A 25,556-nucleotide genomic window follows, 5' to 3' on the forward strand; every position below is an offset into this window, starting at 1 on the left:
CTCCTAACACCATCATCCTCTGCTACTGTCCTCCACCATGTCCTCCACCATGTCCTAATACCACTGTCCTCCACCACCGTCCTCCACAATGTCCACCACTGAATCCTCCACCATCGTCCTCCACCGCGTCCTTCACTAGGTCCTCCACTACATCCTCCACCACTGTCCTCCACCACCATCCTTCACCACATCCTATACAACATCCTCCACCACTGTCCTACACCACCATCCTCCACCACGTCCTCCACCACCGTCCTCCACCACCATCCTCCACCACGTCCTCCACCACCGTCCTGCACCACCATCCTCCACCACGTCCTCCACCACCGTCCTCCACCACCATCCTCCACCACGTCCTCCACCACCGTCCTCCACCACCATCCTCCACCATGTCCTCCACCACCGTCCTCCACCACCATCCTCCACCACCATCCTCCACCACATCCTCCACCACCACCCTCCACCACATCCTACACCACTGTCCTCCACCACGTCCTAACACTATCGTCCTCTGCTACCATCCCCCATCATGTCCTCCCCCACGTCCTAACACCACTGTCCTCCACCATGTCCTCCACCATGCTACCACTAAATCCTCCTCCATCGTCCTCCACCGCGTCCTTCACTACATCCTCCACCACCGTCCTCCACCACCGTCCTCCACCACGTCCTCCACCATGTCTTCTACAGTGTCCTCCACCACCATCCTCCATCACATCCTATATCACATCCTCCACCACCATCCTACACCATGTCCTACACCATGTCCTACACCACCGTCCTCCACCACTGTCCTCCACCATGTCCTCCACCACCGTCCTCCACCACCGTCCTCCACCACGTCCTCCACCACCATCTTCCACCACCATCCTCCATCACATCCTCCACAACGTCCTCCACCAGGTCCTCCACCACTGCCCTCCATCACGTCCTACACCACCATCCTCCACCACATCCTCCGCTACTGTCCTCCACCATGTCCTCCACCACATCCTCCACCATGTCCTAACACCACTGTCCTCCACCACATCCTCCACCACCGTCCTCCACCACTGTCCTCCACCATGTCCTCCACCACATCTTCTACAATGTCCTCCACCACCATCCTCCACCACATCCTATATCACATCCTCCACCACCATCCTCCACCATGTCCTAACCACTGTCCTCCACCACGTCCTCCACCACCGGCCTCCATCACATCCTACACCACCATCCTCCACCACGTCCTCTGCTACTTTCCTCCATCGTGTCCTCCACCACATCCTCCACCACTTCCTAACACCACCGTCCTCCACCACATCCTCCACCACCGTCCTCCACCATGTACACCTCCACCATGTAAATCCTCCACCATTGTCCTCTACCGCATCCTCCACTACATCCTCCACCACCATCCTCCACCACATCCTATACCACATCCTCCACCACATCCTATACCACATCCTCCACCACCATCCTCCACCACATCTTCCACCACCATCCTCCACCACATCCTATACCACATCCTCCACCACATCCTATACCACATCCTCCACCACCATCCTCCACCACATCTTCCACCACCATCCTCCACCACCGTCCTCCACCACATCCTATATCACATCCTCCACCACTGTCCTCCACCACATCCTATATCACATCCTCCACCACCGTCCTCCACCACTGTCCTCCACCGCTGTCCTCCATCACGTCCTCCACCACTGTCCTCCACCACCGTCCTCCACCACCGTCCTCCACCACATCTTCCACCACCGTCCTCCACCACTGTCCTCCACCACCATCCTCCACCACAGTCCTTCACCACAGTCCTCCACCACGTCCTCCACCACTGCCCTCCACCACATTCTACACCACTGTCCTCCACTACATCATCCACCATGTCCTCCAACACCATCCTCCACCACATCCTACACCACCATCCTCTACCACCATCCTCCACCATGTTCTACACCACCATCCTCCACCACATCCTACACCATGTTCTCCACCACTGTCCTCCACCACTGTTCTCCACTATGTCCTCCACCACATCCTTCACCACTGCCCTCCACCACGTCCTCCACCACCATCCTCCACCACATCCTCCACCACTGTCCTCCACCACGTCCTCCACCACCGTCCTCCACCACTGCCCTCCACCACATTCTACACCACTGTCCTCCACTACATCATCCACCATGTCCTCCAACACCGTCCTCCACCACATCCTACACCACCATCCTCTACCACCATCCTCCACCATGTTCTACACCACCATCCTCCACCACATCCTACACCATGTTCTCCACCACTGTCCTCCATCACTGTTCTCCACTATGTCCTCCACCACATCCTTCACCACTGCCCTCCACCACCTCCTCCACCACCATCCTCCACCACATCCTCCACCACTGTCCTCCACCACGTCCTCCACCACCATCCTCCACCACCATCCTCCACCACATCCTCCACCACTGTCCTCCACCATGTCCTCCACCACCATCCTCCACCACCATCCTCCACCACATCCTCCATCACTGTTCTCCAGCACATCCTACACCACCATCCTCTACCACTGTCCTCCACCACGTCCTCCACCACCATCCTCCACCACATCCTTCACCACTGTCCTCCACCATGTCCTCCACCACCATCCTCCACCACCATCCTCCACCACATCCTTCACCACTGTCCTCCACCATGTCCTCCACCACCATCCTCCACCACGTCCTCCATCACTGTTCTCCAGCACATCCTACACCACCATCCTCTACCACTGTCCTCCACCACGTCCTACACCACCATCCTCCACCACCATCCTCCACCATGTTCTACACCACTGTCCTCCACCACATCCTACACCACATCTTCTACGACCATCCTCCACCACATCCTATGCCACCATCCTCTACCACTGTCCTCCACCATGTCCTCCACCACCATCCTCCACTGCGCCCTCCACCACCGTCCTCCACCACCATCTTCCACCACGTCCTATGCCACCATCCTCTACCACCATCCTCCACCATGTCCTCCACCACCATCTTCCACCTTCTTTGTTTTACATTGCCTTCCTTGCTGTGTTCATTTCCTAGGGCTGTTATAATAAAATGTCATAAACTAGGTGGCCTGAAACAACAGAAATTGATTCTTTCACCATTCCAGAAGCCAGGAGTCTGAAGTCAGGCAACAGCAGATCCATGCTCTAGGAGAGACTCCTTCCAGCTTCTGGTGGCCCAGCCATTCTTTGGCTTGTGGCAGCATCACTCCTCTCTCTGCCTCCCCTTCCTATGTGTTTGGGCCCCTCTTCTTATCTATTATAAGGACACTTGTCCTTGGATTTAGAGCCCTCCCTAATCCAGGATAATCTCATCTCAGGATTCTTAACTTAACCACACCTGTAAAAACTCTTTTCCACAGGTTCCAAATGGTCAGGGGGCATGAATTTTGAGGGGGGGCACCCTTCAATCCACTACAGAGGTATTTTTTTAAATTTATTTTCAGTGTCCACTGAAACTCTCCCTAGATCCTAGGGCAGGGCCTTGTGCATAGTAGATGCTCAAAAAATGTCTGCTAAGAAAAGTCATCAGTAAATATTTTGTATTTTTTTTTGTGCTCTCGTCCAAGAATTTCCCTAGGGTATGTACCTGGAGGCCAAATCACTGTTTTGGACATCCTCAACTTTTCTGAAATGGTCATTTTACTTTATAATTCCACAGGTAGTATATGAGGTCTCCTTTTTTTCAACAATTGGCATTTTTAGACTTTTAAATTCCCACAAATCTGATGAGTGCAAAATGCTATATCCTTATTACTTTAATTTGCCCTATCTGGGGCTAGGACATGTACTGAGAAACTCATCATAGCAGGGTGGCTGAATGTTGGATTTCTTACTCTTCTCTGATTTAAAAAAAAAAAAAAGAAAACTGGATCAATTCAGAGTGCATGGCTACATTGAATAAACAAACTAAGGTTGTCTGACCAGTCTGAGATTGAGGAGCCCTCATCTCTCCAGTAGAATTCATTAGTTTTTGATATTCCTTTTAAGGCATTTGGATTATCAGCTCACTAAGATGAAAAGACAGCCGTCCTTGTTTAGCAGGACTTTTTCTCATTTGAGTAAAGACTTTGAGTGTCTCCAGGGTTCCCCATGCCCTGGGCAGCTGCTCTGGAATGTGGCTGGATCTGAGGCTACTGGTGTCTGGATGAGCAGCCACTGGAGAACCCCAGATGGACTGTGGGAGCCAAGCCACCCTGGAGAGGCTGATGGACGGCACCTGGGACCCGTGAAGTGTGGGGCTGGAGTGTGGCTTCCTGAAAGTGGGGCATGGATCCTGATAAGTTTTTTGCCTCGGCAAGGGCAGGGTCTTGCTCTTTGTGCAAAGCTTGCCAAGGCAGTGGCCTATGCCAGAAGTGTGCAAATAGCCCACTGTGTGGGACATGAAGGCTGGAGCATTGGCTCACAGTTCTAATCTGGAAACTGAGGATGATCTTAACCTGTAATAGCAGAGGAAGGGCAGGATGGCTGCACAGCAGGCAGGGCTCTCTGCTGCCAGCCCATGTGCTGGGATGTGGGGTGCAGTGGCAAAGTGAAGTGGGTTCTCAGCTGTGTGAACTAGTTTTAATTGAACTAAACCTCTCGGAGAGAAACTGTACATTAGGGATTATACTCATCATGGCAGCTCAAACAAATAAGAAAGAAATGGAAGAGCTGGCTGGCATGGTGGCTCATGCCTGTAATCCTAGCACTTTATCACTTGAGGCCAGAAGTTCGAGACCAGCCTGGCCAACATGGTGAAACCCTGTCTCTACTAAAAATTAGCTGGGCGTGGTGGTGGGCGCCTGTAATCCCACCTACTCGGGAGGCTGAGGCAGGAGAATGGCTTGAACCCGGGAGGCTGAGGTTGCAGTGAGCCAAGATCACGCCATTGCGCTCCAGCCTGGGCAACAAGAGCGAAACCCCATCTCAAAAAAAAAAAAGAAAGAAATGAAAGAGCTAATAACATTTACTTCCATTTTGAAAACTTCACAGGCTGCATTTCACAGTAAGAACACTGATCATCTACTCATGTAAGATAAGAAATCAGCCCTTCCACATTCAAGATGATAAAGAAATGTATTTCCAGGATGGAAAGATGAATTTTTATCCGTCGTAATAACAATGGATCACACCTAATGTGGTTGTGTCTTGAGATACTGACTGACAGTGTAATGCTTTCACAGCTAACAAGACAGCTTAAATTTTTATTTTTCTCTTTATTTTATCCTTTTTGAAGACAAAAGATATCTTTTAAAATATATTTTTATAATACACATAATATTAATACAGGAATGCATGTTAATAACTTATAAATAGACACTTACTGGGGATGCATGGTTGGAAAGTTCTTTGTGGTAGGCATGAGTGAGAAGCAGCATGGATACCTGTGACTTACAGAAGGGGTTCAGTGGGTGTGATGGGCATTCCTAATATCCTGCTCTCCTATCCTTCCAAATTTGCAAAAGATGGCATCTGCTGGCCCCCTCCTGCTTGGGAGAAGCCCATGACAGTTCTGTGTGATGGGCTGAGAGCAGAACAGAAGGTGCATTTGGTCCTGGTGCAAGGCCCTGCTGTCTGTTTCTTCTGCAGGTTGTGGGAAAGGCCTTGCGTTGAGTTCCAGGATCAAAAGATCAAACCAGCCTGGGCCACTGCCACTGAGGCACCATGAGAGGATGGCTGCCTTAGAGAGGTGTCCAGAAATGAGTGAGCAAGAATGAAATGATTGTTTTCAGCCAGAGACGCTGGGATTGTTTCTTGCTGTGGCATAACTTGCCCACCCTGACTCACAGAATAGGTGTCACAGGGAGGGTGTTGAGAGCGTGCTCAGATGAACAAGGCTCGCACCAGTTTACTGGATGCCCTGTTGTGGCAGGCAGATGGCTGGGGGCCAGCCCTGAGTGCCAAGCTGGGAGCAGCTACTAGCCTCTGCACTTACTTGGGGAGATGAGGAAGCTGAGAACTGGCAGTCTGGTGGATTGGGATGCATCTAGGCACTGCCTTCTCATTCACCACTATTAACCATTCTTCAGGGAGCGGGAGATGTGAGTTGACATGCCAGGAGCTACCATATGGCTGAAAGCCACCGCGTCCCCAGCTACTACAGTGTGACTACAGAGCCACAATACATTCCTAAGGGAGTGGTTTGCTTTCAAGTTGCCCATCTCAGTTATGGAGTAGTCCTTGTGGTGTGAGCTGCTCAGAGTCCCCTTGCTGATTTCATGGCTCACGTGGCTGCTCTGGGGCAGCTTGGTCTAGTGCTCTTAGAGAGTGGCTTCAGCTTTTTTTTATCAGTCGTGGCTAAGCAAGAGAGAAACCAGTGACAGCAAAGGATCCCTGCTTTTAAGTAAATGAACTATTGCAGGCTGTTGGTACAAGTTTCCCCAATGGGCAGTTTCCCCAAATGAGAAGGATTGTGGAATTCCCTGTCTTGCTGACCTTTGTTTGCATTGAGCTATGTTTTAGATTTTGCATCATTTGGAAGCTTGATTCTGTGCACGAATGCTCTGCACACCTCTCTCGGTTTCTTCTCCATTGCTGTGAATGGCATCTTTGGTTTTGTTGTTTCCTCAGGGAGAGGTGAAGCCCAGCAGGCTGGATGACTGCCTTTGGGGAAGGCCTCATTATTTGGTGCACGCATCAAATCACACAGGGCAGACTAGAAGACAGTGGCTTTTCGCTAAGTGTCAATACTCTCAGAAGAAATACCAGGCCCAGAGAGACAAAGTCCAGGTTTAACTTTGGATTTGGAGTGAGTTTCTGGAACATGTAGAGGCCATTTTATAGAAGGAATCCCCAGACCAAAGCAACAGGTGACTTGTTTTCTCCATTCATTGAGGACTCTGGCAGGTGCCAGGAGCTGCAGGCATGAGTTAATTCCAGAGAGTCCATGGGTCTGCTTATGATCTGCAGGGCCCGCCCCGCCGATTAGTCACTTAGAGTAACATGCCCGTTTCTCAGCATGCTAGAGTGCTTTTACCTCGAGCCCTGACCTACTCCAAATGTCCTGGACCTTTCCCACAGAGTTCCCTTCCCAGGCTTCATGCTCTCAGGTGTGTAGAAGGTTAGTGGCATGTGGATGAGATTGTACAGCCCACTCTCAATAAATCGTATTCTTCATTCTTCATCTTAAAGGCTAGGGTACCTATTTTCTCCTTAAAAAAATAGGCTACCCTTTCTGACCCTTTTCCAGTCTTTTTTCTGGTTCTCCAAAACAGCAACCAACCAGTCCTGTTGGCTGGTGCTGATGCTGGATGGCAGGGCCGGGAGGGGCATGGCACAGGACAGGTCAGGGGAAGGAGGTGTCTCACTGGCTTTCCCTCGCTCAGGGCTGGACTCCTACTTCCTTCTTAGCTGGAAAGATGGTTGCATTTGTATCTGTCAATGACCTGCACAACTGTAACAGCTGCTTGGTATTGCTTTGTGACTACCTGGGGGCAATACTTAGTAAATAATAATGTCAACACTAAAATAATATCAATAATCGATCATCAAAAGACAACCAGGATGCCTGAACCTTTGTAGACACATCCCTTGGCAATATCTAAAATAACACTGCTGTATCCAGGGGGTTGCATTGCCACCCAAAGCAGCAGTACATTCGCACTTGCTCTTCTGAGGAAATACATTTCCTGTGTCCACAGAAGTCTCCCTGCCCTGGAGTCTGGGGGAGAAGGAGCTGAGGCCCCAGGTCCTAGCTGGCTGCCTCTGGGGTAAAGTCCCAGTGCCGTGTTATGCTGAGAGGGTCCACACTGTGCAGAGGCAGCGGTGTCTGTCTCTCTGTCCCCTCCCTGACAGCTTTCGTCTTTCCAGTATGTACTGGCTTCTCCTATAGGGAGGGCACAGTTTAGTGTCTCCCTAATCACTGCCAGGGCTGAGGAACAACAACTCATGAAGAAATGCATCCTCCTCACTGCAGGGACCAACGTGGCTTTTGGAGGAAGCCTCCTTGGCATACGATTGTCGGCAGGAGAAAGGTGGGGTGTGATAAAGGCAGCTGTCATTCTTCCCAGGAATTCCTGAGAATTCCTTCATCCCACTGGTAAAAAGATCATGCTAGGCTCCTCATGGTGACAACCCTGTGGCTCCTTCAGGAGGGACATGTGGATGCTTATGGTAGGGCACGGTGGAAGTGGGTCTGGAGAGTAGAGGTATTTTCCAGTACCCTGGAGAAAAAGTACTACTTCCTTATGAGGCAGAGGCTGGCCCTCTTTTCTCTGAAGGTTTCACAGAGATAATCCTGCAGCCTTGCCACTAGGACAGCATGTCTTTGTGTAACAGCTGGTGCCTGCTTCAAGCATAAGGACTGCTCCAGGCCTTACCACCAGCCTCGGAGTGGCCTCATTTTGGCCTACCTCCACCCCTAACTTTTATCTACTCTTTACACAAGCTGCTTTCCTAAGAATCTGCCTGAATAACCAGTCTCAAATTTATGTGGATGCACGTGTCATGTTATTGGCATGGTCACACTGATAATTAATATCTCTTTATATTCATCTTCAAAGGTTTCCTTATTGTTTTGAGTTGCCATATATGGTGGTCAATACTTTACCCCCACTAAGAAGTAAGTGAACAACTTGCTCTAAGTCCACTGAATAAATCAAGATTCACTCAACAGATGCTGGTTTCAGTCCATTTTTTAAGGCCTCGTGGGTTTAAAGGGACCTAGTTCATGTCGAGATCAGGCTCTTTGTCATGCTGAAGTCTCCTTCTAAACAGTTTTTCCCCATTGACGTCAGAATTGATGCTTTATAGACTAAAGAAATTGAAGAACATCAAATTGAACTTGAAAATTCTTTAACTTATTTAAAAATGAAACCTATAATTTTGTAGACAATAGGCTATTAAGAAATGCATGTCTATTGTGAAATGTTATAGCTGTAGGATTCCCTACCCGGAGATACAGCTATGGTTGGATCTGCTAGGACATATTATGGAAGAAGCATGCACCTCTCTGTCCCTCTGTCCTCAGCAACGGCTCTTCGTAGAGGAGCCCAGGTAGCACCAGTGTCTCTCTCTAATAGGCCCATGTCACTTGCTTCCCAGCTTGTCACATTTTGGAATGCTGTGATGGGCTGGCCCAGGATGTCATCGGCTCCATTGGACAAGCCTTTGAGCTCCGGTTTAAGCAATATTTACAGTGTCCTACCAAGATTCCCGCTCTCCATGATCGGTGAGTAGTGCTGTGACACCATTTGCAATAGTCCATGTGGGTTTTATGACCTTTCCTCTTAAAACCACGTCCCTGAGCTGTGCTCTGGACAGGCACAATTAATCACAGGGCTTCCTGGGCTCAAAGACACCTGGTCGGTGCCGGGATATGGCACAGAAAGCCAACAGATGGAAGCCAACATATGGATGATGCTTTGAATGTGTAGAAAAACATTTTCTTGAAACTATAGTGACGGTCGCCAAGGTTACAGAAAAGCAACTTCATTATAAATTTTTTTGTTCTGTTTCCTCTGCAGCCATGTGATGCTTCCATATGTCACCTCTTTGGGTCTCTGTCACCACTGGTTCTGTGTGTCCCATTGTCCTTGTCGTTACGATTAGCCAAAGTCGTGCTGCAAGAGGTCCTCTCCATGAGGCACTGTGCTGGCTACCAGCATAGTTTCGGCTTCACTGGCCTTTGCAGCTTAACAGCTTGGTAGTTTGTTTACCTTCCAGGCGGCCCTGAGCAAGTTCTGTAAATTCCTTGAGTCTCAGCAGCTTTATCTGTGAAGTAGGAATAAGAATGGCACCTTAGGTTTTTTTTTAAGTGTTCAACAAAATAGTGAGTGTGAAGAGGAATTGGGAGATGTTTAGTTTATTATAAAAAATGTTCAGGTTCTATCACTGAGTTTCCTTAGGATGTAAGAATATTCTGTACAGCATCAAGCATTAAAAGAAAAGTAATATGGGGCATATTGGTCATTCAATATTCTGTCCTTGATTGAACTTGCATAATGAAAATCTATTCTAATGGTGTGTTTGCTATAAACAAAACTTTACTGTTCCTAAATTTACTCTATACTTTTTTCAAACTTCTAAAGCCACATTCTTCTATGCCTTAGTTCTAGAGTCAGACTCTACCTTTGCTTTTATGATTATGAAGGCTTCTTTCATCTCCCTTCTCAGTCTTTGCCTTTCTTCAAAGAGACTTTTCATTTCTTTTCCACTTTACCTGGAAAATTCCATTTAAGGCATTCATTTTGGAGGTGCCTCTGCAGGACCCACACCATTTCCACGTTGCTAGAAGCTTCACTCCAGAGGCTGAAAATGCTAGAATTCAATTCTCCCTTATGGCCATCACATTAAAAAAAATAAGAAGAAAGAAAGAAACTTCAGCAAGCTAGGACAGGAAGATATGTATAGAAGAGTTAGAGGCAGACAGTGACAGCAACCCAAATGTAGGTAGGAAAGTGAGGAAACAAATTTTTTATTTTGTGTAAAATGGGACATAGTAGTTAATAAGAATTCACCAATATACATGTACTAGCAGCATAAATCTCAAAATTTATAATGAAATAAAAAAGAGCAAGTTACAAAAGGATATGAACCATTTATGAAAATTTTGAAAACATAAATGACTGCATATATAGTATATGGATAAATAAATGTGTGGAAAGAGCATAAAAACATACACAAGGCTGGGCACAGTGGCTCATGCCTGTAATTCCAACACTTTGGGAGGCCAAGGTGGGCAGATCACCTGAGGTAAGGAGTTCGAGACCAGCCTGGCCAACATGATGAAATCCCGTCTCTACTAAAAATACAAAAATTAGCTGGGCATGATGATGCACGTCTGTAGTCCCAGATACTTGGGAAGCTGAGGCAGGAGAATCACTTGAACTCGGGAGGTGACAGTTGCAGTAAGCTGAGATTGTGCCACTGCACTCCAGCCTGGGTGACAGAGCAAGACTCCGTCTCAAAAAATCAAACACACAAACAACAACAAAAACTGCAAAAATACTATACACAGCTCCAGGATATCTGAGGACAGGGCAGGGGTGTGGGTGGATGGGTTGTGTTTGACTGTATTTGTTAAGCATATCCCCCTGCACCATTTCATAATAAAAATGTTCCAGTATACACAAAGAACTGTATAGACACCATCTAGGTTCTACCATTAACATTTTACTTATAATATCACATATCTATGTATCCATCCAACGTAAGTTTGACAAATTTTATTAAAAAGGGAATCATGTAATTGATAAAAGAAAAATTTCAGCCGAGTTAAATTTAAAGGAGTTTAATTAAGCAATAAACAATTCACGCCCAGAGCAGCCTCCCAGCCAGAGTAGACTCGGGGACTCCAGGGCAGCCATGTGGTGGAAGATTTATGGACAGAAAAAGGAAAATGGCTTACAGAAAATGGAAGTGAGGTTCAGAAACAGCTGCATTGGTTACAGGTCCGCGTTTGCCTTATTTGAACAGAGTTGGAACAGTTGGCCACATTTGATTGGCCAAAACTCGGTGATTGGCACAAGAGTAGGCTACGGTCTGTTTACACCTCCACTTGCATAGTTCAGGATGTACAGAGAAACCTTTAGGCCAAACTTAAATATGTAAGGAGGTAGCTTTAGGTTAAATTTGATTTAACATAATAGATCAAAAGGTTAACACTTATTTAATCTCCATGGGGGATGCATAAGTATATTTCATATTAATTATTATGCTAGCCTTTGTTTCTGAAATGTTGAATAAAAGCCAAATAAATGCTATTAAGATAATACACACAAAAATGAATGGAGGGAGTTAGTTTAACTACCATACTCCTCTGGCAGCGTATGTAAAGTATGAAGTTCTGTACATGTTTGTATATAGTGAAGTTTGAAGGACTTTTGGGGAAAGAAAATGTACTAGACAGGATCTTATCCACTGAGAAAAATGTCGCCTCCAAATGCAAGTATTGGCATATCATTTCTGTTTTTTTGTTTGTTTGTTTGTTTTGTTTTGTTTTTAAGATGGAGTCTCGCTCTGTCACCCAGGATGGAGTGCAGTGGCGCGATCTCGGCTCACTGCAAGCTCCGCCTACCGGGTTCGCGCCATTCTTCTGCCTCAACCTCCCGAGTAGCTGGGACTACAGGCGCCCGCCACTGCGCCCGGCTAACTTTTTGTATTTTTAGTAGAGATGGGGCTTCACTGTGTTATCCAGGATGGTCTCGATCTCCTGACCTCGTGATCCGCCCCTCTTGGCCTCCCAAAGTGCTAGGATTACAGGTGTGAGCCATCGCGCCCGGCTGGCGTATCATTTCTAAAGCAGAACAGTGACAAGAGGCCCTGCCTGTAGCTTCATACTGTCGGTGACCTGACACCCCCCTCACTTTATCCTGCAGAGGCTCCTGGTGTCCGCAGGGTATTGTCTGAGAGCGGAGCGAGGGCGATCTCCTAGGCTCACCCTGCCTTCCGTTCCAGCTCCACTCCTCCAGCTGGGTGCAGCCTGGGAACATGAGAGAACCCACACTGCATCCAGCTGTTCCAGCCCCATTCTCTGCGGACACTGAAAAACAAATCAGATGCCACTAAGACTCCATTTATTATTATTTTTAAAATTGATAATTCATATATAATCAAATTGCTCTTTTAAAGTTTACAATTGAGTTGATTTGTTATATTCAAAAGTTGTACAATTATCACCATTAATTCCAGAACGTCTTCATTACCCCCCAAAGAAACTCTGTACTCATCAGCAATTACTTCCCATTCTCCACTCCCTGCTCTCCCACCAACCACTTTCTGTCTCTATGGATTTGCCCATTCTGGACATTTCATATAAATGGAATCATACTGTAGGTATCTGGCTTCTTTCACTTAGAAGAATGTTTTCAAGATTCACTCATGTTGTAGGATCTGTCAGTATTTCTTTCATTTTAGAGTTTTTTTTTTTTTTTTTGAGACGGAGTCTTTCTCTGTATTTGAATGTATAGATATATTACCTTTTGTTCATCCAGTCATTAGTTTATGGACAGTTCGGTGCTTCTACCTTTTTTTTTTTAATGGAGTCTTACTCTGTTGCCCAGGCTGGAGTGCAGTGGCATGATCTCAGCTCACTGCAACATCCGCCTCCTGGGTTCAAGCAATTTTCCTGTCTCAGCCTCCCGAGTGGCTGGAACTACAGGTGTGTGCCACCACACCTGGCTAATTTTTGTATTTTTAGTAGAGACAGGGTTTCACCATATTGGTCAGGCTGGTCTTGAACTCCTGACCTCATGATCCGCCCACCTTGGCCTCCCAAAATGCTGGGATTACAGGTGTGAGCCACCGCGCCCGGCCCTACCTTTTAACTCTTATGAACAATGCTACTGTGAAGATGTATACAAGTTTCTTTGTGGACATATGTTTCAATGTTCTTATGTATAAACCTGGGAGTGAAATTCTGTGGTCATATGGTTATGCTGAAACTACAAAGCTATTTTCTAAAGTGGCTGCCTCATTTTACAGTCCCATGAGCAATTTATGAGGGTTCTAATATCCCCACGTTCTTATCAACACTTTTTCTTGTCCATCTGTTTGATTATAGCTACCCTGGTGGGCATGAAGTGGTCTCTGGTTGTGGTTTTGTTGTGCATTTTCCTGATGACTGATGATGTCGAGCATCTCTTCATGTGCTTATTGGCCTTTTGTGTATCTCTGGAGAAAAGTCTGCTCAAATCCTTAGCTCATTTTTAAGATCGGGTTGTCTTTTCATTGTTGAGTTGTAGGAGTACTTTATATATTCTAGATACATGTCTCATTTAAGATATATGTTAGCAAATATTTTCTCCCATTTTGTAGTTTGTATTTTTACTTTCTTGTTGATGTCCTTTGAAGCAAAACAGGTTTTTCAAATAGCAGAAGGGAGAATTTTGAGAGGTTCATATTCTACCATTTTCCCTCATATCACTAAATTTCCATTTTGTAGTTGGTTTTGTTTGGGATCAATTTCATGGCTTACAAAAATGTGTGCTGTCCCTTGAGGAGCTGGCTATCCTTAGGCATAATTTCTTTCTTAATTAAAATGTACTTTTACAAAAGGACCTCCATCAAACATGACTGAAATGTTCCAATGAGTGAAACTCTGAATATGGCAGAGATATTTTACTAAACCACTCATCTGCTTTTCATCTGTGCATGAGACCTGGACGGCTGAGGAGGCACTGACTAAACTCTCTTTTCTTGACAACAGGCGCTAACATTAGATTTGTTGATTTTGGCTGCAAGCTCAACTTTTGGCTAAAGCCCTTGGAAATCTTCCTTTAACAGAATGCAGAGTCTGGATGAGCCATGGACGGAAGAGGAGGGAGATGGCTCAGACCACCCGTACTACAACAGCATCCCAAGCAAGATGCCTCCTCCAGGGGGCTTTCTTGATACTAGACTGAAACCCAGACCCCATGCTCCTGACACAGCCCAGGTAAGTCTTATATTTTTTTCCTTATATAAGGAATGGAGGCTAACTCAACTTTATTTCCTTTTGTTTTCTTTGGTTTTATTTCAGGCTGATGTTCTGTTTCATTTTTGACACAGTAAATAATGAGCTTTCTCTCACTGGATTTCATGAGGCATGCAGATGAGGAGAGGCTTTGGGTTAACATCATAAAGCATTAGCCAAATGCTTTGGAACTGTGTTGTGATTCCTGGGATATGAGTCTGGGGGTGTCCTCTGTACCCTCAGACATATTCCATCATACTGTGATCTCAGTGAGGGAAAGAGAGAATTTAAGATTTTAAAAAGGCTTGGGAGGCATTGGGTTCTCTGAAAAGGAGTAAATATAGACCCTTAAAATGATGAGAATTTTATGAGTTTTCTATTTTATTCATTCCCTTGGTTTATGTCCAACTCAAAATTCTAGTAAGGCAATTGCTTTCTAGAGTTATGATATTTCTATTTTGTTATAGGAAATTTTTAACATTACTACCTTATGTGAATGATAATGACACAACTAAAAATGGCAAAATAACATTGAGCTCAGGGATCTGACACTGAGAGGGAATTTCCTGATTTTTTGAAGGAAATTTCCTGGTTTACAGAGTGGACTTGCCCAAGTGTGAACGATCATGGGTGTATGTGTTATGTGGGAAGTGTGTTCTGACACATAGATACTCTGTAATTGAAATTTATTTTAGGACATACATATGGAAGAGCTTGATTTACAGTCACACTTTGGGAGGGGTGGGGGGGGTAATGAAAACAAGGGGGGCTATGTGTAGTTTTGATGGAGATGCAGCCTTTTCCTCACACCCACACGAACTTATTTCCCATATCTTAATGCCAACCATGAGGCATGAAGGGAAAATTGGGTGTAACACAGGATGCGAAGCACCTTAAGGATCAATTCGCCAACTGTGTTGTGGCTTTCAAAAGTGGGGAAATGAGGAGAAAATAATTTTTTCATTCAGTGTATTTACATGTGTCTATAGTTTGCAGGAAAAGAGCAGACTTATTACCAGGGAAGACACTTAGGAGACACCTTTGGCGAAGACTGGCAGCAAACACCTTTAAGGCAAGGTGAGAGGCAAGGTGAGAGGCAAGGTGAGATGGGTGAGAAACACAAGACACTTTTCAAAAGTAACATGCTCACCACTGGGCCGCCTATTTTCTGTGGACTGACAGAGTGACCCCTGGATATACTTTCTGTGTGTGTTGCTATAGAATCCTGACTAGACCATAGAAATAGAAGCAACAGTGTGGTCAGGCGCAGTGGCACACGCCTATAATCCCAGCAGTTTGGGAAGCCGAGGCGGGAGGATCACCTGAGGTCAGGAGTACGAGACCAGCCTGACTAACATGGTGAAACCCCAACTCTACTGAATAAAAAAATTAGCCAGGAGTGGTGGTGGGTGCCTGTAATCCCAGCTACTCAGGAGGCTGAGGCAGGAGAATCACTTGATCTGGGAGATGGAGGTTGCAGTGAGCCAAGATCATGCCATTGCACTCCAGCCTGGGCAACAACAGCAAAACCCCGTCTCAAAAAAAAAAAAAAAAAAAAAAAGCAACGGTGTTGCAGACATCTCCTGGCACCAATCAGGTGGTGCCTCCCTGCAGCTCCAGGACCATTCACACCCCGTCTGCAGTCACTGCCTCATACCCCTGAGACTGTACACCTCCAGGCTGGGAGAGCTTCTGTGCCCAGGGGTGCTGAGAAGTTGACATCTCAGGCGCACTTTCACCCCGGTTTCCTATGGGAACTCGTGAGGCAACTCTAAGGTTGAGGTTGAGCCCCAGTGACTCCTACAACAAATTTGTTGCCTTTCCTTCCTTGTCCCATTCTCCTTCCCTTTACTCAGGGTCAGCTTTGGGGGGAATGTGAAGCCCCCTACTCTAAGCTGGGGATTGAGGCAGAGGTGGCACCAGGGATATATGTCTCTCACAGGCCCTGGATACTCTCAGAGAACACTTCTGCATCTTACAATCATAATAACATGCACCTACATCACACGTTAAAACTAGTGTCAATATAACTGTTTATAAGTCAGATATCTGCAAATAATTCAAATATATTTGGATACAGCCATAATAATTTAGATACAACTATCTAAGAAGTAACTGCTAATTGCTCACATAAGTCTTTATTCTCTAGACAGTTATATATACACATACAAATATGTATGATGTATTCATATCTCAATCTAATCCTTTAAGAATGTCTTTTAATTTTAACCTTTTTCCCTTCTCAAAAAAATTTATAACTCTTTCAATAGCTCTGGGATCCTGGCTACTAAGTCTATAAGATCTGAAGGGGATGGATGCAACTGATGCTTCTATGTATCTAAATTTCAACATTATTGGTTTAATGTTGAGGCTTATTCCTTCATTATAGCTATTTATGCCAGGAAGCAAATGACAATACATTTTTAAAATGTCCTCTGTGTAAGAGAATTTCATGTCTCGCCTGCCCCAGATGCAGGAAGACCCACAGTGCTGGCCCAGTCAATAAAACATAAGGCCTGGCAGAAGCCACCACATGTTCTGCCTCAGAATAGGCTAGAAATAGCAAATCAGAGTCATAACTTTACCAGAGGGACATTTTCATTGTGGGCTATTTATCCTTGTTCTACATACATTTAAAATGCATTTCCATAACATGTGTGTGCATAGACATATAATAACTGCTAAAGAATAAAGGAGACACATTATTTCTGTTAGATATTTACTTTATTGTAAAATATGTCAGGTTTATTTTAAAATAGGTCTTGTTTTTGATATATTCAAGTTATTCCAGCCAGATCGAGAACAGATGATGTCGCAGAATGAGTTCCTGGCCTGGAACTTGAGACTCAGAGCTCTCAATAAATTTCCAGCTCTTCTTTGAAAACAATAAAGAGGCAGGGCATGGTGGCTCACGCCTGTAATTCCAGCACTTTGGGAAGCCGAGGCAGGTGGATCACCTGAGGTCAAGAGTTCGATGCCAGCCTGGCCAACATGGTGAAACCCCATCTCTACTAAAAATACAAAAAATTAGCCATGCATGGTGGCGGGCACCTGTAATCCTAGCTACTCAGGAGGCTGAGGCAGGAGAATTGCTTGAACCTGGGATGTGGAAGTTGCAGTGAGCCGAGATCATGCCACTTGCACTCCAGCCTGGGTGACAGAGTGAGACTCTGCCTCAAAAAAAAAAAGAGAAAAAAAAAGAAAACAACAAATATCTTTTCTCACAGAACAAATTAGAATGTCACTTATTAATTTGCTGGCAGATACTGTCCCCAGTGGACGTGAACTCCGGGTATCACCATGGCACGTGTCCTCCTGCCCCGGCTCAGCACCTGCTGTCATCTATGGTGGGAAAGGGCAGTCAGGAAGATTATGCACTTGGGCTCTTGATCGTCTCCTTTTAAAATTTTGTTTGTGAAATTCTTTTCTAAAGGCTGATTTGTTTGCAATGTACACAAAGGTGTAAACTGCAAATAGCTGTCACTAAGCAAGGATGCGTAATCTGACTAGACTCTTCAATGTAGAAAGCATGTTGAGAAATAGGAGAGTAGAAACACAGTCCGTGATGTTGCAGGTGGTGCTCCCCAGCGAGGGAATGTTAGCACGACACTTCATTCTCACACCTACAGCCTGGGAGACAGTGGTGTGCTGGCAAACGTCCAGCCACAGGCTCTTGGGAACGCTTTTTAAAAAGCCCTGAACCAACTCCTGCCAGCTGGATTGAGCTGGCTTCAACACACCACCGCCCATAGGGTATGAAAGACACCCTCCTTCCAGAGATGTGAATACCACAGGGTGTTCTTGTGAACATGTTTATGTAAGAAGATTGGAGACAGGGCGCACACGCAAAAAGACTCCGAGAAGGATCTGAACAGGCATTCTCTGGCAACTAGGTCTGGGTGTCACTTTCACCCAGGGTCTGGGTGACAGAACAGCCCGGGCCCAGCCTCAGCACACCCACTGGCTAGCTGTGAAGTCCTCTCAAGGCACTAGGTCTTTCACACTAGGTCTCTGTGACAGAACAGCCTTGGCCCAGCCTCAGCACACCCATTGGCTAGCTATGAAATCCCATCGAGGCAGTGTCACTGCCTCAGCAGAGGGGGCTCTTCACTTGCACACCCACCCTGGGCTTCCTTCACAGACCCAGGGGCAGTAACTGCAGCCCTATTTTATAAGGAAGGAGTCTCTCTCAGTTCCTTAGGAGGTACAGAGCTTCTATTGTATTGCTTGAATGAAATTAATTTATAAAGCATTGCTTATATTTAAAAAGAAAGCAAGAGCAATCAATAATTAATTATAAGGCTTGTGGTCCTTCTGCTCAGTTATTTGATCTTTGAGCATTTGTCAAGGAGAGGAGGAGACCAGGCATATTCTGCCTGCCAGGCTCCTGCCGTCTTGGGGCAGCAAGGGCCAGAATCTTTGCTAAGGCCATCACAGTGGAGCCATCAAGATGTCCACCCTGACATTGGCTGGCAGACCCCATGTTGATATGAAGGACTGGAAAACATCCTGGCCAGGTCACAGCAGTGTGTGGTGACAAGCTCAGAAGAGGAGAATATCACCGATAGGAATCCGAAGGAGTTTTCCCATTTGCAGGCAGAAGAGCTTCTCTGTGAAAGGCTGGGTGGCTTGAATAGTGTCACCATCATAAAAGAAAAGGGGCTCACTTTCTTGTTGCAGGGTCCTTGGACATCTACAGCATGCCAGAAGGGAAACTGCACGTGGCCCCCACGGGAGAAGCACCCACCTACATCAACACTCAGCAGATCCCACCACAGACCTGGCCGGCTGCGGTCAGCAGTGCCGAGAGCAGCCCAAGAAAAGACCTCTTTGACATGAGTGGGTTTCTGTTTGTCTCTGGTTTTCTTCTTTTGAGGTTGCTTTTTATCCTGCCTTTTATTTGAAATCTGTGTAATTACTGAATTTTCTGATAGCAGGGTTTTGATTAATGGTGATGATTAGCTGTACTTTACTGGGTGATGATTGGGTTTGTTTAAGGCTTTAGGATTATAGCCCTCTCTGTAGTCAAGAGACAGAGCAATTTCCCCCTTTTTGGAATTGACGTTCCTCTTGAAGATCTGCAAATATATTGAGACAATATACATACACAAATGTTTATTTATTCATTTACATAGTAATTGGCTATTATGTGCCAGCTACTGTATTAGTTGCTAAGGATGCAAAGATGAAATGGCATGGCCCGTGTTTCCACAGAGCTCTAGGTCTATGAAGCAGACCAACATTTAACATATAGGCAAGAAATTGCAACACACCTCTCTCTTATGAGGGTTTTCTCTCTCTTTCTCCTCTCCTCCCACTTGTGCTCTCATTTTTCTCTCTCATTTTTTCTCTCTTGCTCACCTCTTACCTCCCTCCAAATATTTACTGAACACTTACCATTTGTCAAATACTATTCTACTTGATGGAGATATACAGGAAAACAAAACCAGCAGTCTCTACCTCGTGGAGGTATCTATTACCAGGTAGTGGTAAATGCTCCTCAGTGATGAAAACTAAACAGGATAAGGAGAGTAATAGCAATCTATTGCAGATAGCAACATAGTGGGATGTGTACCACAGACTTTCTGTTTGTCATATAGACTGAGGAAATTAAATCATTCATGAACTGATTAATGAAAGTGAAAATTTTTGTTAAAGAATTTTGAAAGAGCATCACAAGCTCACAAGAGCTTTATATCCTAAAATTTGCTTTTCATATTCCTTGAGAATTTTATAGGCTGAAGAGGGAGGGAATGGGGACTAGTTCTGAATGATTTTCTACCATGTGCTAAACACCTATTTTTAAATTTTTACAGGTAGATATTATGATAACTACTGTTATCTTTATTTCACAGAGGAGGAAACGAAGAATCCTAGAAGTTAACTAACTATCTTTTGTGAAAGGCAGCCTTGCTGGTCCAACCTGTGATTTGTGGTATTTTGTATGAGTGAGGACAGAGTTAAGTGCCTTTATAATTAGGCAGCCTCATGACAACAACACTGTTTCTCCCCAGCAGATTTGACTTCCCAGACACACTGGACCTCCATTTGACTTACAAAAATAATCTAAGCAAGAACTGTAGAATCTCAATGCTTGAAGCCACCTTCAATGCTAGATCACCTAATTCAGTCCCGCCAGTGCCTTTATTTTTAAAAATGTGAAAACAGCTTGAGAAATGTGAAGCCACTTTTTCAAGATGCAAAGCACAGTGGTGGCTCTCCAGGCTTTTGCTGGAGTTGTTATAGTACCTCCAAACTGCAGTTTAATAGTTCCATGTTTGGTTAGACCATTTTTACTGTTTAATATAGTCAATTTACCAATGACTCCTTGCCCCAGACCCTAAGGAAAGTTAGATTGGCTGGTGTTTGGGATGAAAAAATGAGAACCAGAGCTACCCTTTTCCCATCAGTTAATTTCTCCTTCTGCTCTCAAAACCTAAGGAGGGGAAACAGAATGTAAAAAAAGCCTTAGAAAGGCTGGTGCCTATTGAAAAGCATGGAACTAAATAAAGCCAGCACTCTGTGTAGATCTAAATAATAGTGGTGCTGATGTGATGATGGTGGTGATGATGGTGCTGCTGCTGATGGTAATTTTGATGGTGGTGGTGGTGGTCATAATGATGGTGATGGTAATAATAGTGACGATGGTGCTGATGGTGATGGTGATAATGGTGAGGTGATGATGGTGGTGATGGTGATGATGATGACGATGGTGGTAGAAAGATGGTGATGGTAGTGATAGTGATGATGGTGCTGATGGTGATGGTGATGATGGTGGTGATGGTGATGATGGTGGTGATGGTGATGATGCTGCTGCTGCTGATGATGATAGTGGTGGTGGTGGTGGTGGTGACAGTGATGATGATGATGGTGATGTTGATGATGGTGGTGGTAATAATGCTGCTATGGTGGTGGTGATGATGATGATGGTGATGATGCTGCTGATGGTGGTGGTATTGATGGTGATGATGATGGTGATGGTGGTGGTGATGATGGTGATGGTGATGGTGGTGGTGATGATGCTGATGATGGTGCTGGTGGCAAAGGTGGTGGTGGTGATGGTGATAATGATGGTGATGATGGTGGTGATGCTGATGGTGGTGGTGGTGGTGGTGATAGTGATGGTGATAGTGCTGATGATGCTGATGCTGATGGTGGTGATGCTGCTGCTGCTGCTGTTACTACTGCTCCTGTTGCTGCTGGTGACAGTGATGGTGATGATGATGGTTATGCTGGTGACAATGATGGTGATGATGATGATGACAGTGGGGATGATGGTGATAATGTTGATGATCCTGATGATGCTGATGGTAATGGTGGTGGTGATAATGGTGAGGGGATAGTGATGATGGTGTTGATGGTGGTAATACTATTGCTGCTGCTGCTGTTGCTGGTCGTGACAGTGATGGTGGTGACAATGATGGTGATGATGGTGGTTATGCTGGTAAGATGGTGATAACGGTGATGATGATGGTGATGATGGCGGTGATGCTGATGGTGGTGGTGGTGCCAATAAAAGTGAATGTGGGGATGGTGGCAATGGTGGGGATGATGCTGACGATGTTGATGATGTAGATGATAGCAAAGGTTGTAATGGTGTAGAAACAGTATAACACAAATGACAATTCCAGGTAATCAGGAAAAAAGTCAGATGAAAAAGAACATCCACAGACATAATTTTTGCCAATGGTTCTAACTTATTTTTATCTCCAAATCTGTCAAAGATTAATAAGCATCAAAAAGAGCTAATTTTAGTTTCATTTACTCACCTCACTTCTGCCCACGCTGTACTAACATCAAACAAGTTTGGCTTATTTTAGAGCATTTGTTGACTATACTGAATGAACTGTGTCCCAGTAGCAATGCTGGGCTCTGAGGGTGTAGTTATGCTCAGGAAAGAACCATTCCTGTTCTTGTGTTGCTTATGTTGTATGTATGTATATGCTTATGGGTAGACAGTGTAGTCTGAAATAATCATTGCACTACCTTCCACTTGCATAGCACTGTGCATTTTTCAGAGTCCTTTCATACACACTACCTTATGTGAAAATCAAACGTCGGGATTTAGTTAGACATGCCTGGCTACTTCTTTTGCTGCTGGTATTTATTGTTAGAGCAGCAGTCTCACCATTCATACATGCCTTGCACTGAGAAGTGTGCTCTGAAGGGGATGAAACCAAGTATGGTCTCAGGCACTCATGTGAGAGCCTTGTTCCACAGGGAAACAAGTGAAGGTTAAGGGGAGGTGGAGCTCCTAGCCTGGGGCCATTCACACAAGAGGAACCCAACACCCATCAGCTTTCTCTTTTAAAAATTTGCCTGATGCAAAGATTTTGAAATAAACCTTTGGTGGATTGGGCTCAGGTTTTGCATAAAAGCAAAGCTTTGTAGCTTGTCTTTCCGTTTGGTATTGGCAGATTTTTGTTCAGAATTTGTTAAAGAGGCTGGCTGAAGTTCCAGAGAAAGTACATGGCATGTGATATTCATGGCCTCTTGCAGCATGCAAAAATGAAGTCATTCCAACTAGCTAGACAAAGGGTGTGCTTGACTCCTTGGCACACAGCACAACTCCCAGCTGTCTTGGGAAAGCAGACTCATCAGAAAGTCATGCCAAAATTTGGGCTGTGCTTTTCAATGCTTGTTATGATGGCTCTTGTTATATTACCAGCCAGTTAGTTTTCTCCATTGGTTTTTATTTTCCCCTTCTGGAGGAGTTGCCTTTGCATTTCCATCTCTCTCACTGTATTTTTTTTTTTTAATCATTTGCTCTTCTTGGGATTGACTTGTTGCTGGTCAATATTGTTGATGACAGAACCTTTTGAAGATGCTCTCAAGAACCAGCCCTTGGGGCCCGTGTTAAGCAAGGCAGCCTCCGTGGAGTGCATCAGCCCTGTGTCACCCAGAGCCCCGGATGCCAAGATGCTGGAGGAACTGCAAGCTGAGACTTGGTACCAAGGAGAGATGAGCAGGAAGGAGGCAGAAGGGCTGCTGGAGAAAGACGGAGACTTCCTGGTCAGGAAGAGCACCACCAACCCAGGCTCCTTTGTCCTCACGGGCATGCACAATGGCCAGGCCAAGCACCTGCTGCTTGTGGACCCGGAAGGCACGGTGAGCACCCAGTGGGGGTGGGGCCGGACCTGCTAATGGGCGCAGACCTGCCTTAAACAGTCTCCACTTTGTCAAATGCCCTCCACATTCCCACCTCTATCCACAAGTGCCTACCGAGTCCTCCAGGGGAACCCAGGGACAGACAACTCCTGTCATCAGGCCAGAGCCAGGAGCCAGTGGTCAGGGCCCCACACAAGTTTTAAAACTTTTAGAATTATGGCCTAGGCTGAAAGCCTTGACTTTTATGTCCTTTAAAGTACATAAATACAGAAACTGAGAGCATTTTCCTTACAAACACATTTCTAGTAGACAAGGAAGTACAGGCTCCTAGGCTTTTAATATTTATCTTGAATGCTTATCTAGAAAAGTTGAATCACTGAGGATTTTGTTCTAAGGCTGTAAAATGTGATGATCAGTAAATGAAACCCCCATTGCTAAGTCACTTGTTTTCCCATTTAGAGAAGTAACTCCTAGTGATGTTGGCCATCCCTGGCACTACAGCTGTATCTGAATAATCCCGTTGGTTTGGCTGAATTTTTCATCTTCCCATCAAGAAAGACATTCATCTTTACCTGGGGCATAGTCCAAGAATTGCTAAGTTTAATAAATGCAGTTAAATCAACCTAACCATAGAGTGAAATTCCAGGATTGTTTAAAACCTTTTATCCAGTGAAAACAACAAAGCAGGGTAGAGTTATTTAATAGGAGCTAAGAACATTGCATTTTCTGATTGACAGGGAGGGATGAAGCCTTTGTCTTCAGTTGGACTGGAACACAATTAAACTGCAAGTGTCGGGGGTGGGAGTGTTACCCAAGACAGTTTATTACCTCAGGTGCCAAGACTCAGTTGCCTGAACACCCCAGCTCCTGGCACTCTGAACGGTTCCTCTTTCTGTCTCTGCGGAAGCAGCCATTTCCCACTTCCAGCCAGTAGCTAGTTCCTCTTTCCCTTCCACGGAGACAGCCACTTCCTCTTGAATGTAACGTATGTCCTTCCAATCCACCTTCTTTTTTTTTTTTTTTTTTTTTACATATATGTACTTCTGAGAAAACATACTTTGTGTTTGTGCCTTTTAGAAATTTGCAAATTAGCCAGGCGTGGTGGCGACTGCCTGTAGTCCCAGCTACTCAGGAGGCAGAGGTGGAAGGATTACTTGAGCCCAGTAGGTCAAGGCTGCCCTGAACTGTGATCGCAACTACTCCACTCCAGCCTGGGTGATGGAGAAAGACTCCGTTTCAAAAAAAAGAAAAAAGAAGTTCGCAAACATGTTATTGTTCCACAAATGTCATTTTGTTTCTTCCTTTTCCACCACCATATATGTTGCTGAGATCTGTCCATGGTGGTTTCTGTTTATCAGATCGTTACTGTGGTGGGCTGCCTGGGGCCCGTCACGTATGCAGTCCACGTGTCACTTACTGAGCTCTCTTGAGAAGGATGACTAAGCTGCTACAAACTCTCATGCATGTTTTTCTCTGTACCCGGAGACGGTATCTCTGGGACAGGAGCCAAGAGTGGCGTTTTGGTCACAGGGTACACATACATTGAATTTCACTAGGGCTTGCATTTGCTTTCAGAATGGCTGAGCTACTAAGGCGCACACCAGCAACATCCTTGCTCTTCCTTGAGGGAGTCTCTAGGTTTGCTAGTTTGTGGGAGTAAGGAGAAAAGGAATATCTCATTGTTTGATTTGTAATTCTTTGGTTGCACTTCATTAGTAAATTAGCAGAGTCTTCCTGTAAATTTTATGTTCTTATCTTTCTCCATGTTTTTCTTTTGACTTTCTGATTGGGCTTTCTTGTTGAGGTTTTCAGCAACAGAATTTGTATCCTCTTGCTTTTTTCATCTATCTGATAATTTTGTCTGTCATACTCTTCATCAAATAGAAGTCTTTCATGGGATGCATCCGAATCCATCAGTTTTCCCCTTTGTGCTTGATGGTTTTGACTTTTAAAGTTTTTCTCCTCCACAAATCACAAATATGCTGGATTTGAATATTTATTTTCTTTTGTTAGCTTTATAGTTTTATCTTTCAC

General features: G+C 45.3%; 1 protein-coding gene across 3 annotated transcripts in view; it reads left to right on the forward strand.

Annotated features, from left to right (window-relative positions):
- The window catches only part of SHC3 (SHC adaptor protein 3), a 302,721-nt gene that overhangs the window by 249,022 nt on the left and 28,143 nt on the right, over positions 1 to 25,556 (forward strand). The window contains exons 10-14 of one of the 3 annotated variants that reach the window (XM_055272026.2): positions 9,065 to 9,191; positions 14,246 to 14,396; positions 15,404 to 15,515; positions 19,095 to 19,253; positions 23,227 to 23,522. In XM_055272026.2, coding sequence (XP_055128001.1) covers positions 9,065 to 9,191; positions 14,246 to 14,396; positions 15,404 to 15,515; positions 19,095 to 19,253; positions 23,227 to 23,522 — 845 coding nt within the window. The remainder of the gene's footprint in view (positions 1 to 9,064; positions 9,192 to 14,245; positions 14,397 to 15,403; positions 15,516 to 19,094; positions 19,254 to 23,226; positions 23,523 to 25,556) is intronic. The other 2 variants (XM_055272027.2, XM_055272029.2) reach the window with 2 other exon arrangements.

The sequence above is a fragment of the Symphalangus syndactylus genome, chromosome 3 (genome assembly GCF_028878055.3).
Source record: "Symphalangus syndactylus isolate Jambi chromosome 3, NHGRI_mSymSyn1-v2.1_pri, whole genome shotgun sequence".
Lineage (NCBI taxonomy): Eukaryota > Metazoa > Chordata > Mammalia > Primates > Hylobatidae > Symphalangus > Symphalangus syndactylus.